The sequence below is a fragment of the Maylandia zebra genome, linkage group LG6 (genome assembly GCF_041146795.1).
Source record: "Maylandia zebra isolate NMK-2024a linkage group LG6, Mzebra_GT3a, whole genome shotgun sequence".
Lineage (NCBI taxonomy): Eukaryota > Metazoa > Chordata > Actinopteri > Cichliformes > Cichlidae > Maylandia > Maylandia zebra.
The window spans coordinates 43,502,431-43,516,073 of NC_135172.1; the positions used below are offsets into that span (position 1 = coordinate 43,502,431).

The 13,643-nt window shown below is 43.5% G+C and overlaps 1 protein-coding gene across 1 annotated transcript in view; it reads left to right on the top strand.

The window, feature by feature from the left end:
* Nucleotides 1-13,643, top strand: part of LOC101471704 (NACHT, LRR and PYD domains-containing protein 12) — a 33,406-nt gene that overhangs the window by 2,872 nt on the left and 16,891 nt on the right. The window contains exons 2-6 of the mRNA XM_024802858.2: nt 426-2,337; nt 3,517-3,693; nt 3,826-4,074; nt 4,158-4,328; nt 7,021-7,194. Of these exons, the coding sequence (XP_024658626.2) occupies nt 515-2,337; nt 3,517-3,693; nt 3,826-4,074; nt 4,158-4,328; nt 7,021-7,194 (2,594 nt within the window). The 5' untranslated portion in view covers nt 426-514. The remainder of the gene's footprint in view (nt 1-425; nt 2,338-3,516; nt 3,694-3,825; nt 4,075-4,157; nt 4,329-7,020; nt 7,195-13,643) is intronic.

A 13,643-nucleotide genomic window follows, 5' to 3' on the forward strand; every position in this document is an offset into this window, starting at 1 on the left:
AGATTTGCCGTGTCCATCTTGTCGCTTCCTGCAGGTGAAGCTATGGGGGAGGAGGGGGAGTTGTGTTCAGTGAAGGAGAGGCGAGGCCGAGTAACGTTGCGTAGAGACAAAAGTGGACGAAAGAGAGGCAAACTTGTGGGTCCACAAGTATAATTATGATGTAACATATACTATACCGATATAAAAGATATTGTCACATCTCATATCTCGTATAAAAATTTATCGATATTTTTAAGAAACTTGATATATCGCCCAGCCCTAGTCTGAAATCATTTTCTTCACTTGTAGTGCGAAAGTGTTGAGTGTGGATGTAAAAATGGAAAATCAATTTAGACAAAAAGATTAAAAAAAGCAAATGCTTATCAATATCACTGCACTGTAATACTACAAGAAAAGGGACATTTTATTTATTTTCTTGCTTTCAGGTTTTTAATCCCTTCAGAAGGATTCCACCTATAAGGAGAACAAGTGACAGGAGAACTAGGTTCAGTGTGGAGGAGACAGAGCTGCAAACATGGAGCAGGATAAAGTCGTGGAGAGTGTTAAACAAAAGCTTAAAGACCATCTCCAGGAAAAGTTTACCTGGATAAATGAGGGCACATCAGATAGTCGGTCTCGACTTGACAGCATCTACACAAAACTCTACGTCACTCAGCAGGCTCAGGATTCTGGTTCCATATCACATGAGATTCTAGATCACTTTAATGTCCCAGATCAGCAGTCATCAATTTCACAGGTGTTTTATCAACAGATCGATTTCTTAAATATCTTTAAACCAGGAAGAATTCATGTTCAGCAACAACCAGCAAAAGAAAAGACAATCCAAAGAGTGATGACGAAAGGCATCGCTGGCATTGGAAAGACATTTGCTGTCCAAAACTTTGCTCTAAGCTGGGCAGAAGGAAAATCTAACCAGCACATTGATTTCATCTTTGTGCTCCCCTTTAGAGAGCTGAACATGCTCAGAGATGCCGACTACAGTCTGCTGCAGCTTCTCCTTCACTTCTACCCTGAAATAAAACCCCTAGAAGCTACACAGCAGCTTGTTCACAAGCAAGTGCTGTTCATCTTTGATGGTTTGGATGAAAGCAGATTTCCACTGGACTTTGATGGAGCTGTGAGAATAAGTGAAATAGATCGAAGATCAACAGTCAATGTGCTGCTGACCAACCTCATCCAAGGCAACCTGCTGCCTTGCGCTCTGCTCTGGGTAACATCCAGACCTGCAGCTGCCAGTCAGATACCTTCTAAATACATTGACCAGATGACAGAAGTCCAAGGTTTCACTGAGCAACAAAAAGAGTCATACTTTAGGAAGAGATTCAGCACTGCTAATCAGGCAGAAGAAATCCTGTCTCGTCTTAGAGGAATGATCAGCTTCTATTTCATGGGCCATATCCCAGTGTTTTGCTGGATCATCGCTGAGGTGTTTAGGAAAGGATGGAGTGATGAGAGGAGCCGCGGCATCACAACGATGACAGAGCTGTACATTTATTACTTACTAATTCAAACACAAAGAACGAGACAGAAATATGCAGGGAAAAGCTCCAAGAAGAGGTCCAAACAGAAGAAGTCTCAAGCCCAGAACTCTGCCATGCTTTTGAACTTGTCCAAGTTGGCATTTGAACAGCTGCAGAAAGGAAACATCATATTCTATGAAGAGGACCTCACAGAAAGTGGCATCGATGTTGGTGAAGCATCAGTGTTTTGTGGATTTTGCTCAGAGATTCTTAAGGAAGAACGAGGCCTGTACAAGAAGAAGATGTTCAGCTTTGTGCATTTAAGCTTTCAGGAGTTTCTTGCAGCTCTCTACATGCACCACTGCATCCTGACGGACAACTTCAGTACTTTGAAGTCTTTCCTGGGTGTCGACCCGACAGATCTGAGCTTTCTGGATTTGCAGAAAAAGGTTGTGGATAAAGCCTTGCAAAGTGAGAAAGGTCAGTTAGATCTGTTTCTGTGTTTCTTCCTTGGATTTTCTCTGGAGTCCAATCAAACAGTGCTGCAGGGTTTACTGCCACAGGTAAAGAGCAGCTCGGACACCACCGAAGAGATGAAGGGATACCTGAAGAATTTCCATGTCAAAGACATCCCACGAGAGAAGTACATGAACCTTTTCCTCTGCAAGTTTGAGCTGAAGGAAGAGAGATTTCAGGATGACATCAGAATGTATCTGGATTCAGGAGCGAGACTCTCACCTATTGACTGTGCAGTACTGTCGACCATGATGCAGATATCAGGGGAAGTGCTCGAGGAACTTGATCTGACAAATTCTGTCACACCGATTATTGGGACTGAGAAACTTGTCCAGCAAATGAAGAACTGCAAGAAGGCTGTGTAAGTAGTGCAAATATTCCGATTTAGTAGGTAAATAAAAGTTTGTTTAGATAGAATGGGAAGAAAATTCATTTAGCCAAATAGCCAAGATTAAGTGAGCCCAGCTGTGGCTAACTGGTGAGTGATAGTACATATGAAGAACAAAACATAATCTAGTTGAAAGTTTCCGATTTTGATACATCAGAGACGCTATATGAAGTGTGCACGCAAATGTGCACCTGCAAGTAGTCACAATGGGATTTCTAGGGAACAGGGAGAGGATCTGGAAGATACTAGTGGCCTAATTAAATCTGGTAAATTGTAATATACTCTGCTGACTTTGAACTTTTTACTGACTGACTAAAGTGAATGAAGTATTTTGGATTATATAAATGTTTTGGAGATTATCTATCGGAATGTCAGGAGCAGGATCACGCCTCCAAACACTCTCCTTCCGGTTGTCATCTACAGTATATAGGCTACCCCCATTCTGCAAGCTGTTCATTCTGGTTTACGTGCCCCACCCTCCCTCCCTCCTTGTTCTCAATTTTCTAACTTCTTCATTTCGATTTAGTACATGAGGATCTGCCAGGCCCAGGAGCCATCGCCAGTCCCCTTCGAGGCCTTCCCCAAACCGCAGCTCAATTCATGTCAAAGCATCACTTTTGCCTACTAAAACGCTACTACTACTCAAACCTAAAATTAGGACGTGGGCCCAGCTAGTGAAATATACATTGTGTCAAAAACACAACAGTGCATGGTGTGATTTGTGCAAAGAACGTTTAGGCATTTCTGTTGATCTTAAGTCTGAGTATACCGACTGGATCATCCACTTCCTTTTCTGTCTTGTCCAGATTGGTAAATGGCCTGTATTTGTATAGCGCTTTACTAGTCCCTAAGGACCCCCAAAGCGCGTTACACATTCAATCATTCACACACTGGTGATGGTAAGCTACATTGTAGCCACAGCCGCCCTGGGGCGCACTGACAGAGGCGAGATTGGTGTGTTATACCTAAACCTATGTTAGTCCTGATATGAAATTGAACAATAGTACTGGTTGCTGCATACATGTTATGATAACTATTATACAATAATGTTAGCTAATACAGTGTTCATTGCTACTTATGTTTTCTCATTGCCCAGGAAAATAAGAAACCCACCATGACATGCCATTCTCCACTTTTCTTCTGATTCAACAGACTTAAGAGTGAGCATATAAGCAATGATCGCCTGGGTGTACTACTGTCCATTCTTCAGTCAGCAGACTCTTGCTTAAGAGAGTTGTGCCTGGTGTGTTACTCTAACGTCAGTGATGGTTTTCCTTATGCTCTCATTGATGTACTGGGATTTCCTGAGTGTAAACTGGAGATACTGAGGTCAGTGTAAATAACTGTTTCTCTAAGCTTTTTAGTTAAATTGTTAAAACATGAGATACAATATGTCCAGTAACGGAATTGCAGTAAATTATCCTTGGTATCCTTTGTTTATACCTGATATGTTTTGCACAGGTTATCTGGGTTTTCTCTAGACTTTAGGAATTGTCACATTCTGACCTCAGTCCTTCAATCAAAACAATCACCTCTGAAGGTCCTGAGCTTCACTAACTGCATGTACAGTTATCCAAAGGATTACAGTGGATATTATACAAGAGAGTTGAAAATAAATGAAAACTATGAAGATTTCATTGATGAATTAACTCTGTTGACTATGATTCCTTCTGCTTTGATCGGTCCAGTCTGCAGACTGGAGCAGTTCAGGTAAATGCAATTAGTGATGGGACCATCTGCACATTTTGCTCTCTTGCATATATGATGTTCAGATGATTTTGTTCTCTCTGCAGCATGCCTGGCTGTTGCCTGAAAAATAAGTGCTGTCAGGTGTTTGCTTCAGTTCTCAGCTCCAACTCCCAGTTGAGGCAGCTTGACCTCAGTTGCAATGACTTACAGGATTCAGGTGTGCAACTGCTCTCTGCTGGACTTGGGAGTTCAAAATGTAGGCTGGAAACACTGAGGTACTGATACACCCTCTGGTCTCATAATGTAGTTCAGATATAGTCATGGTAAAAAAAGAAAATGCACACTCAATTCTTTGTACAGAGATATCCACAGGCTGGAATTATCGTTCAGTAGTGCATTTGGGTAATCTTAGACTCTCCCTAAATGTGCTCCTGTTACTGGCCAGCACGTCAGGGTGGCAGGTATTGTTGCATTATTAATAATAAAAAAAAACAACCTGGATGAATAACACATGGCATATTACACTGTCCCATTTTTTAATTGAACCAAAGTGCAGATGCAGTGTGTCAAAACTAAATGGGGCTTCATTCATTAGCTTGGAGAGCCACTTTCAGCAGCAATAACGTTAGGTAACTATTTTCTGTATTAATTTATCATCTCTCACATCATTCTGAAGTAATTTTGGTACACCCTTCTTTACACCAATGCTTCAGTTCATTGAGGTTGGCAGGAATTTTTGTATGCACAGTTCTCTTAAGGACACGATACAGTATTTCAGTCTGACCATTGTAGCATCTTGATTATTTTCTTTTCAGTCATTCTGTTGTAGAATTTCTGGGGTGCAAAAGTTACAGAAAGCTGGCGTAAGCAGCAGTACCAGCAACCAGAGATTGATTTGGCTTGGGGTGTGGTTTTGGCTCAGCTGCGGTGGAGAGGTGGAGGGCGCACTCATTGGGCTAGTTGTATGGTTTGTACCATTGTGCCGAGTATTGCTGGCATTTCCGGGAGAGACAGATGGGAATCGCCATGTTCTTATGCCAGCCAGCTCTTTGAAGTGGCAGCCCAGTGGTTGCAACCTAACCCCACTGGGCTGCCACTTCAAAGAGAGTTAAATTCTAAATCAAGTTGTAAAATCTAAAAGTAAGCAAATAATTATTGATACAGCTTGTTCAGAAAAGCATAATACTCATTTAGGTAAAGATTTTTTTAAATATCAGACCTTGTTGGCTTGTTTAAAGCCCCTTGTTATGACCTGGCTCGGAACGACCGTAACAAGAGGAGGGTGTCCTGCAACTCCCCATGCTCAAACAGACACAGCCATAGCATCGGGCTTTTTATTTACACGAATGGCATTCAGAACAATGATAGAGGGAGTGTACGGCTTCAGGGTGAGCCAAGGCCAACACAACAAACAAAACCCAAATCTAAACTTCGGTCCCCCTTTGACCTCTTCAAGAAAGCAACAAAAGAAATGACAAAGTCTAACATCCCTGGTCTAACAACACAGGAGAAAACAAAACTTCCCAAAATAATCGGCAGCTCACCTCTACTCACTCTGCAATTCACACACATGCCCGAATAAATAAATAGCACAGAGCCCACCGCCTGTTCCCTCATCAGAGTCATTACTGAAGTCCTGACGGTGTAATGTTTTGCCCAGTAGCTCCACCCAGGCATTGGGGATTTGCCGATGGAGCCAGGATTCGATTACAAACTTAAATGTGCTCTGGGCAACAGCTGGCACTGTCATCTCATTTGAGGGGCACTTTAGTGTTCAAGTAGTACAAAAAAAACAGCCAAACAAACAAAAAAAACACACCCACAAATTTCTGAAATGGTGGAAGAGCATATGGGAACAGTTACCAATAACCATCACAGTGGCAGACATCCATGAAAGGGTCTCGAGTATGAAGAGTTGGACAGCACCAGGCTCTGACATGGTTCACGCCTACTGGCTGAAGAAGCTGACTGCACTTCACGAGCATCTGGCAGCACAAATGAACCAGCTGCTAGTCCACGAGAGATGGCTAACCAAAGCCAGACACTCCTGATCCTCAAGGACCGGTATGGTCCCATTCAACTACTTAACACAGACCCCATGGGGCACACCACAGCAGAGGGGTGCGAATGAGGAAGAATAATTGGCCATAGAGACAGAGAAAGTCCTCTCGGATAAATATGATTTGAACCATGAAAACAATTTGCCTTTAAGGCCAACTACATGTTCTAGCCTTGAAAGGAGGATGTTGAGGTCAACAGTATCAAAGGCAGAAGTCAAGTCTAGTAGAACTAAAACCACAGGACGCCCTGCATCAGCAGTTACAAGGAGATCATTAAAAACTCTCAGTAGAGCTGTTTCTGTGCTGTGGTGAGATTTGAAACCGGACTGGAATTTTTCCTTGATTCCATTAGTCTCCAAGAAGGATTGTAATTGCTTAAGAAATAGTTTTTCTAAGATTTTAGACATAAAAGGAAGTTTAGAGACCGGTCTGTAGTTTGAAAGGATCGAGATTACTTTTCTTGATAACAGGTTACACCATTGCATGTTTGAAAGCAGTAGGGACGCAGCCTGATAAGAGTGAGGAATTCATTAGAAGAAGATGCAGGCTCCAATAGTGTTCAGGGCATTATTGATAATGCGAGAGGGAAGCACATCATGACGAGAATTAGAGTTTTTCAGTTGGCCTATTATTTCCCTAAGTGTCAGAAGTTCAAACTGTTGAAAGACCATTGAGGATACCCAACTCTATCTATCCATGAAGCCAGATAACACACACCAATTAGTTAAACAGCAGGACATTATTATTATTATTGTTATTATTATTATTATTATTATGCTCTTATGTTTAAACCAAAGAAAATAATAAGAATGTAGTTTATTTTTATCAATACTTGTTTTTGCATGGGCAAAACAAGTTCAAAGTTGCTTCAGCCGCTATGCTTTAGTAAGAGCTATTTTCTCTCCAGGCTGTCATGTTGTGGGATCACAGAGGAAGGTTGTGTCTTTCTGGCCTCAGCTCTGAAGTCCAACCCCTCCCACCTGAGAGAGCTGGACCTGAGCTACAACCATCCAGGCGTGTCAGGCGTGAAACTGCTGTTGGAGCGACTGGAAGACCCAGAATGTAGACTGGAAACGCTCAAGTTGGTACACTGTGTAGCTTCCACACTAAGTTATGAAAATAATTTCATAACTTCCCTATAAAGTTTTTTTTCATCTTGACCATCAAAATATTGAAGCTACAGAGCTAGAACTGCTTAACCTTTCTGAAAATGAACTAAATAGTGATTTTGATGTATTAAATGCTTTTAAATTGTCTTAAATAGTCTGAATTGTTTTGTAGTTTAACTCAAAAAATAGACTCTCTCTCACTTTCTTGGTTGTCTTTAACAGTCTGTCATGAGATTTTTTCTAAAGACACTTCTTCAGCTGAGAGTCGGAGAGTAGAAACACACACGCTGCAGTTTTTACTTGCAAGGGCGGTCACAGAGCGCTCGCACCAGAGTGGGGGCCCTGTGATGTGCGCTCTGTTCTTGCACTTGTCTTTATACACAAAAGTAATACAATAGTGAATACGTCTGTTCATAGACAGAGGAATGTTAGTGCGTATGTATGTGCGTATGCATGTGTATGTGTGTGTATTGTGAGAATCTGAAGGACGCGGCCCCTCTTCTTGTTAGGGAGCGAAGGTAAGAGTGTTCAGCGCTCCTCTTCCTGGTAGGGAGTGAAACTGCTTGTTCAGCTCTCATTATCGCTGTGGGAAGAAACTTACAAAACAGAACAGAAGAAGTCTTGTAGTGAACAACAGTCTAAGTCATCAAAAGAAGATCACCATGCAGTATTCTATCATATGCAAACTTATATCATTAAAAGCTTATACTGACTACTAAGTACAATTCTCCATTGACACAGTCCCATTGCTATTAACAGGACCCCTTTCTATGTCACTGGCTCAAGATATTTTCTTTTCTAAAATCCAAAGGATGCAAAGTTTCTCTCTTTCTGGCCCCCTTCGTCTGTTATGCAGTAATGTTAACAAAGAACAGTAGCTAAGCGTCTCTACAAATGTTTGAATAACAAAAATGTTTAATAATGTTGCCATGTTAGCGAGTTCAATACAATTGCTTCATAAGGATAAAAACGGAAAAAAAGACTCCGGCATCTAGAGATAACTTTAACATTAAGGCGCACTAAGGTCAACCAGCTGGCTGCTATATTGAATAGTTAGCAACTTCGCCATAAATGACCGATGTCAGCACAAATAGATTGACATCAGTAGTGCATTTAATTGATGGAGGGACCTTTCTTGTATTTGAGAATTAAAACTTACCTCAAGCTCTTTCTTTTGGCACTTAGCAAAAACTAATCTGCTGCTATGGCTGAACTGCAACCTACTAAATGGTGCAAAATAAAGGATGTATCAAAAAGAATTATCTGATTTCAAAATGCTTCAATTCTGCAGCCTTTCTTGGTAGGAATTGAAACACATACTGTTAGTAAGACAGGATTTGTGAGTTTCATAACAACAGTAGTGGCTCATTGACTCCAGACATGCTCACAGGTATAGTTTGCCTGTTGGATGACCATAAGCCATGCTTCCACATGGCATATGTGAATTGTAGGTTTTGTATGGGAAACTGTATATCCACCAATATATTTTCAAATTTACTACAAGCTCCTATGTCCAATACTTCTCAAAAATACCGCCTGTTGAAATCACTCATGGGGGTTGTTACTTTATCAGATAATGTTGCAAATTAAGTGTTGCCAGATTCACACAGCTCAGCTGAACTTAATTAGCCATTTGTTTGTTTGTCTTTATACTAATATTACAGGACCTACTGACCAGTCAGACAGTGTTTCATCAGTGGTTTGGGTGAGCAGAGAGACATGAAACGCTTCACATATAAAGGCTAATTTAACGCACTGAGGACTGCTTTCACAAATAAGAGCTTCAAGTCAAAATTTTGAAAACATGTTTAGCGCTGTCTTCTGTCATATGGTTACGTCATATGGTTGGTTGGCTGTGGCTAATAGACTTACATTCGTTTATGTTAGCTAACTAGTGGCAGGATCTATAACTCAGAGGAAAATAAGGAGATTAAAACTAAAAAACAATGTAAGGGGATCACATCAGTGCTGCAACAATGAGTTTATGTTAAACTGAGGATATACTGTCCACTTCACTGTCTGTCTCTTTAGCAGAAAGTGGCTGTTCGCTGTTTCGCTAGCTGCAGTCAAACAGGCAAATTAGCGGTTTGCCCTAATGTTAAGGTTTGTAAAGCACTTTACAAATGAGGACTGTGTGGCTAGTCTATTTGAGCCAGGTGACAGGTGGCTCACCGGACGGACAGAAACCCTCTGACCAGGGGTACCGAGCAGCACTATTTTATGCAATAAAATAATCTTTCTGTTCCCAAACACACTCGGACAGTTTGCAACATACTATGGCAAACTTAAGCACAGTAGGAGACAGAGATTTCTATTTTGACCTGCAGTTCCTGTGTTCCATACATCGCTTAGCTACAGGAATGCAGCTTAGAGATCTCCCTTAGAGATACGGTAAGAAGTTTGGCCATCCAGGAGGGGCTCAGAGTAGAGCCGCTGCTCCTCCACACCGAAAGGAGCCAGCTGAGGTGGTTCGGGCATCTGACAAGGATGCCTCCTGGGAGCCTCTTGAGTGAGGTATTCTGGGCATGTCCCAGGGAGGAGGCCCCGGGGCAGACCCAGGACCCAGGACACACTTGAGAGATTATATCTCTCAGCTGGCCTGGGAGCACCTTGTTGTTCAACTGCTGACCCCCCAACCCTGCTCCAGATAAGTGGAAGAAGATGGATGAGTGGATGAACCCCCGAACAGAACAGAGGTCGTCAGAGGTCATTAACGAGTACAGCAGCCTCAGTTATGGTGCCCATTGCTGGCCACACTCAATACAGAACAAACAGCTGCAATAACGTTATACATGAACAATAACAATGATAGATTAGTGCAAGATAACTGTAAATTAATACATGAATGTCAAGTGAACAGGCCCATGAGTCTTTCGTCTAGTGGCTCCTTCCCTTAGCCTGCTACATAGACCCCACCTGAAGGGGTTAGTCATCCCCAGCAACCCCCTCACCCCACACAAAGTCTTTCAAATGTTCAGGGGTCTGCCCTAGGCCCATTGAAACTAGCTGGGGGAGAGTAATCCTCATCAGGACAGGGTGTACAGCTGGCACCCCCTTCTCATACAGTAGGTGAAACTCTCCTGGTGCAACACTACCATGTGCCTCCGGCGCCTCAGATAACAGTGTCATGACTTCTACAGTCCCTTGCCAGTGACTGCAGAGCTTCGGGGAGACACCCTTACTGCAGACAGGGCAATATACCCAGACCTATCCCCTGGCACAAAGGCTCTCTCCTGGCACTTGGTGTTGTAGGCCCTCTCCTGTCATACTCCCACGTTGGCCTGGGCCTGGCGAGTGTAATCATGGACCACCTGCAGCCATTCCCTCAGCCTCCTGAAGTAGTCCATTTCTTGCCCATCAGCAATCTCAGGCTTAGGTGGGGCTCCAAACACCAAGTCCACTGGTGTTCAGAGCAATCTCCAACCTTCCTTTCATATCAAACATCCTTGAAAGAGTAGTTGTCAAACAGCTAACAGATCATCTGCAGAGGTTTATTTGAAGAGTTTCAGTCAGGTTTCAGAGCTCATCACAGCACAGAAACAGCTTTAGTGAAGGTTACAAATGATCTTCTTATGGCCTCTGACAGTGGACTCATCTCTGTGCTTGTCCTGCTAGACCTCAGTGCAGCATTCAATACTGTCGACCATAATATCCTATTAGAGCGATTAGAACATGCTGTAGGTATTACAGGTACTGCGCTGCAGTGGTTTGTATCATATCTATCTAATAGACTCCAGTTTGTTCATGTAAATGGAGAGTCCTCTTCACACACTGAGGTTAATTATGGAGTTCCACAGGGTTCAGTGCTAGGACCAATTCTGTTTACATTATACATACTTCCCTTAGGCAGCATCATTAGAAGACATAGCATACATTTACACTGCTATGCAGATAATGGATTGGATTTATATAGGGTGCTATATATAGGTGCTATATGGGTGCTTTTCAAGGCACCCAAAGCGCTTTACAATACCACTATTCATTCACTCTCACATTCACACACTGGTGGAGGCAGCTACAGTTGTAGCCACAGCTGCCCTGGGGCAGACTGACAGAAGCTGCCATATCGCGCCATCGGCCCCTCTGGCCAACACCAGTAGGCAAGTAGGGTAAAGTGTCTTGCCCAAGGACACAACGACCAGGACAGAGAGCCCAGGGATCGAACCGGCGACCTTCCGGTTACCTAACCCCCTGAGCCACGGTCGCCCCATGACACCCAGCTCTATCTGTCCATGAAGCCAGATAACACACACCAATGAGTTAAACTGCAGGAATGTCTTAAAGACATAAAGACCTGGATGGCCGCTAACTTTCTGCTTCTTAATTCAGATCAAACTGAGGTTATTGTACTCGGCCCTGAAAAGCTTAGAAATATGGTATCTAAGCAGATTCTTACTCTGGATGGCATTACCTTGGCCTCCAGTAACACTGTGAGGAACCTTGGAGTCATTTTTGACCAGGACATGTCCTTCAACGCACATATTAAACAAATATGTAAGACTGCTTTCTTCCATTTGCGCAACATCTCTAAAATTAGCTTGGGCTGGATCTCATAGTCGTATCCTTGGAGGACTTCCAACCAGCGGGCCACCTGGCTTCCTGGGTGCTTGAAGTTTAAGAGCCAGGTTAGGGATCCATTGTCAGTGCGAAGGAGGAAGTGGCAGCCATGCAAGTATGGGCAAAAATGCTGTACTGCCAGAACTATAGCAAGAAGCTTGCATCGAGTAACGCAGTATTTTTTTTTCAGCTTGACCCAGTGCAGGACTGAAATAAGCCACAACATGTTCTCCATCACCATTTGCTGGGACAGGACAGCCCCAACACCTACATGTTGGGGCTACGTGTTGAGACGGGCAGTTTGTGGGGACGCAGGCAAATGGGCTGAGCAGAGCCGATGTCAATGGTGTGTTGGACAAGCCCTGTCTGTCTGCTGCCTTTGTCAGTGGCAGCAAAGATCTCTATGCTGTTCTCCAGGAGGCACATTAACCGGTGGCGCTGGTCAGTGGTGAGGCTTGCACTACAGCGCTGCTATATGTCATGGACAGTTTGGGTTGTTTCAGTCGAAGGAAGGTTGTCAGACCTGACAAGCTGGGGTGACCAGTGGTGATATAGGGTCACTGGTGGTAGTTGGTGTGGCACCAGTGTCCGATGTCTGTTGGGTGGCAGCTGCCTGGAGACTGGCTTGTCTGTCTTTGGCCCTCTCCTTTTTCTTTCTCTGGCTCGCAGTGGAGAGCCAAAGTCTCTGTACCAAGGGTGATGGCTGGCTTCAATGTGTCAACGCAGGGCCCCCAGCAAGTCAGCAGATCAAGGCCAATGATGCACTGGTCCTGGATGTTGGCGAGCCAGAAGTCATGCACCAGCTCCATGTCACTCACTCAAGGTGGTTTCCCTCCTCACATGTCAGTCTTCTCTTCGGTCACTGTCATCAGCTGGGTGTTGGTGTGACCAGCCTACTGCAAGTGGGCCAAATGGACCTGGGAGTACACCAGGTCATATCAGGGAAATGGTGGATCATGTGTCTACCAGGGCCCGATAGCAGCAAAAATTTCTGGCACAACTTCACCTACTTCCAAGGTGCTTGGAGAGGATGAGAAACTAACAAAGCAGGAACTCCAGCAACATTTAAAAGTAAAAACTTTATTAACTGACTAACACGTTTTGGCTTGTGGCCTTCATCAGGGTCTGGCAAGGCCAGTCATCACCAATTCCGCCCATTCATCCTCATGGAGGGCCTCACGGAGGGACCGAGGCATGGCAAGGCGGAGATGTTGGTGCAGCAATTCTGGAGAAAGCCCTTGCAGGAAGGCATGTAGACTGAGCTCCTCCTGGGCAGCTGGGGGAAACTCTCAGTAACCATATTGGGCATGCAACTGCACATCCTCTGCAAAGGTGTGTAAGGACAAGAAATACATTGTGGACAAAGCAGGACACCCCCATAATCTTTAGTTACAAAATTATACTTAGTTAAATGGTCTGATTGTTCAAATATGTATTTTCTTTGATTGTTGTAAAATAATGTGTGCCCCAGTCTCCAAAAATGACATAGTGCAGGAAGGGTAGTTATTCCTCCGTTACACCACAAGAGGGAGTATCCCCTAAAATGAGCATCTCTAGCGGGAGTAAATAAGCCCAGCCACTACCCATAAGGCAGTGCGCCTATAAGAGTTGTGTGAGACTGCAAAAGTGTGTAACGTTGTGCTATGTCTACATATATATTTACAGGTAAGCAGATACAAGATGGTAAATAACTTAAAATGTATCTACAGATGAGTCCACGGGGTTGCAGAGAATGTGGGAAAGTTGGCCGTTAATCCCCACTATGTGTCATTAGTATATAAGTTATTGGTAGCGATGTGAATTAGCCGTGATGCTAACTATTAGCAGCTAGAGATAATTCATTAGTTTGTATGGAAACCGCGTG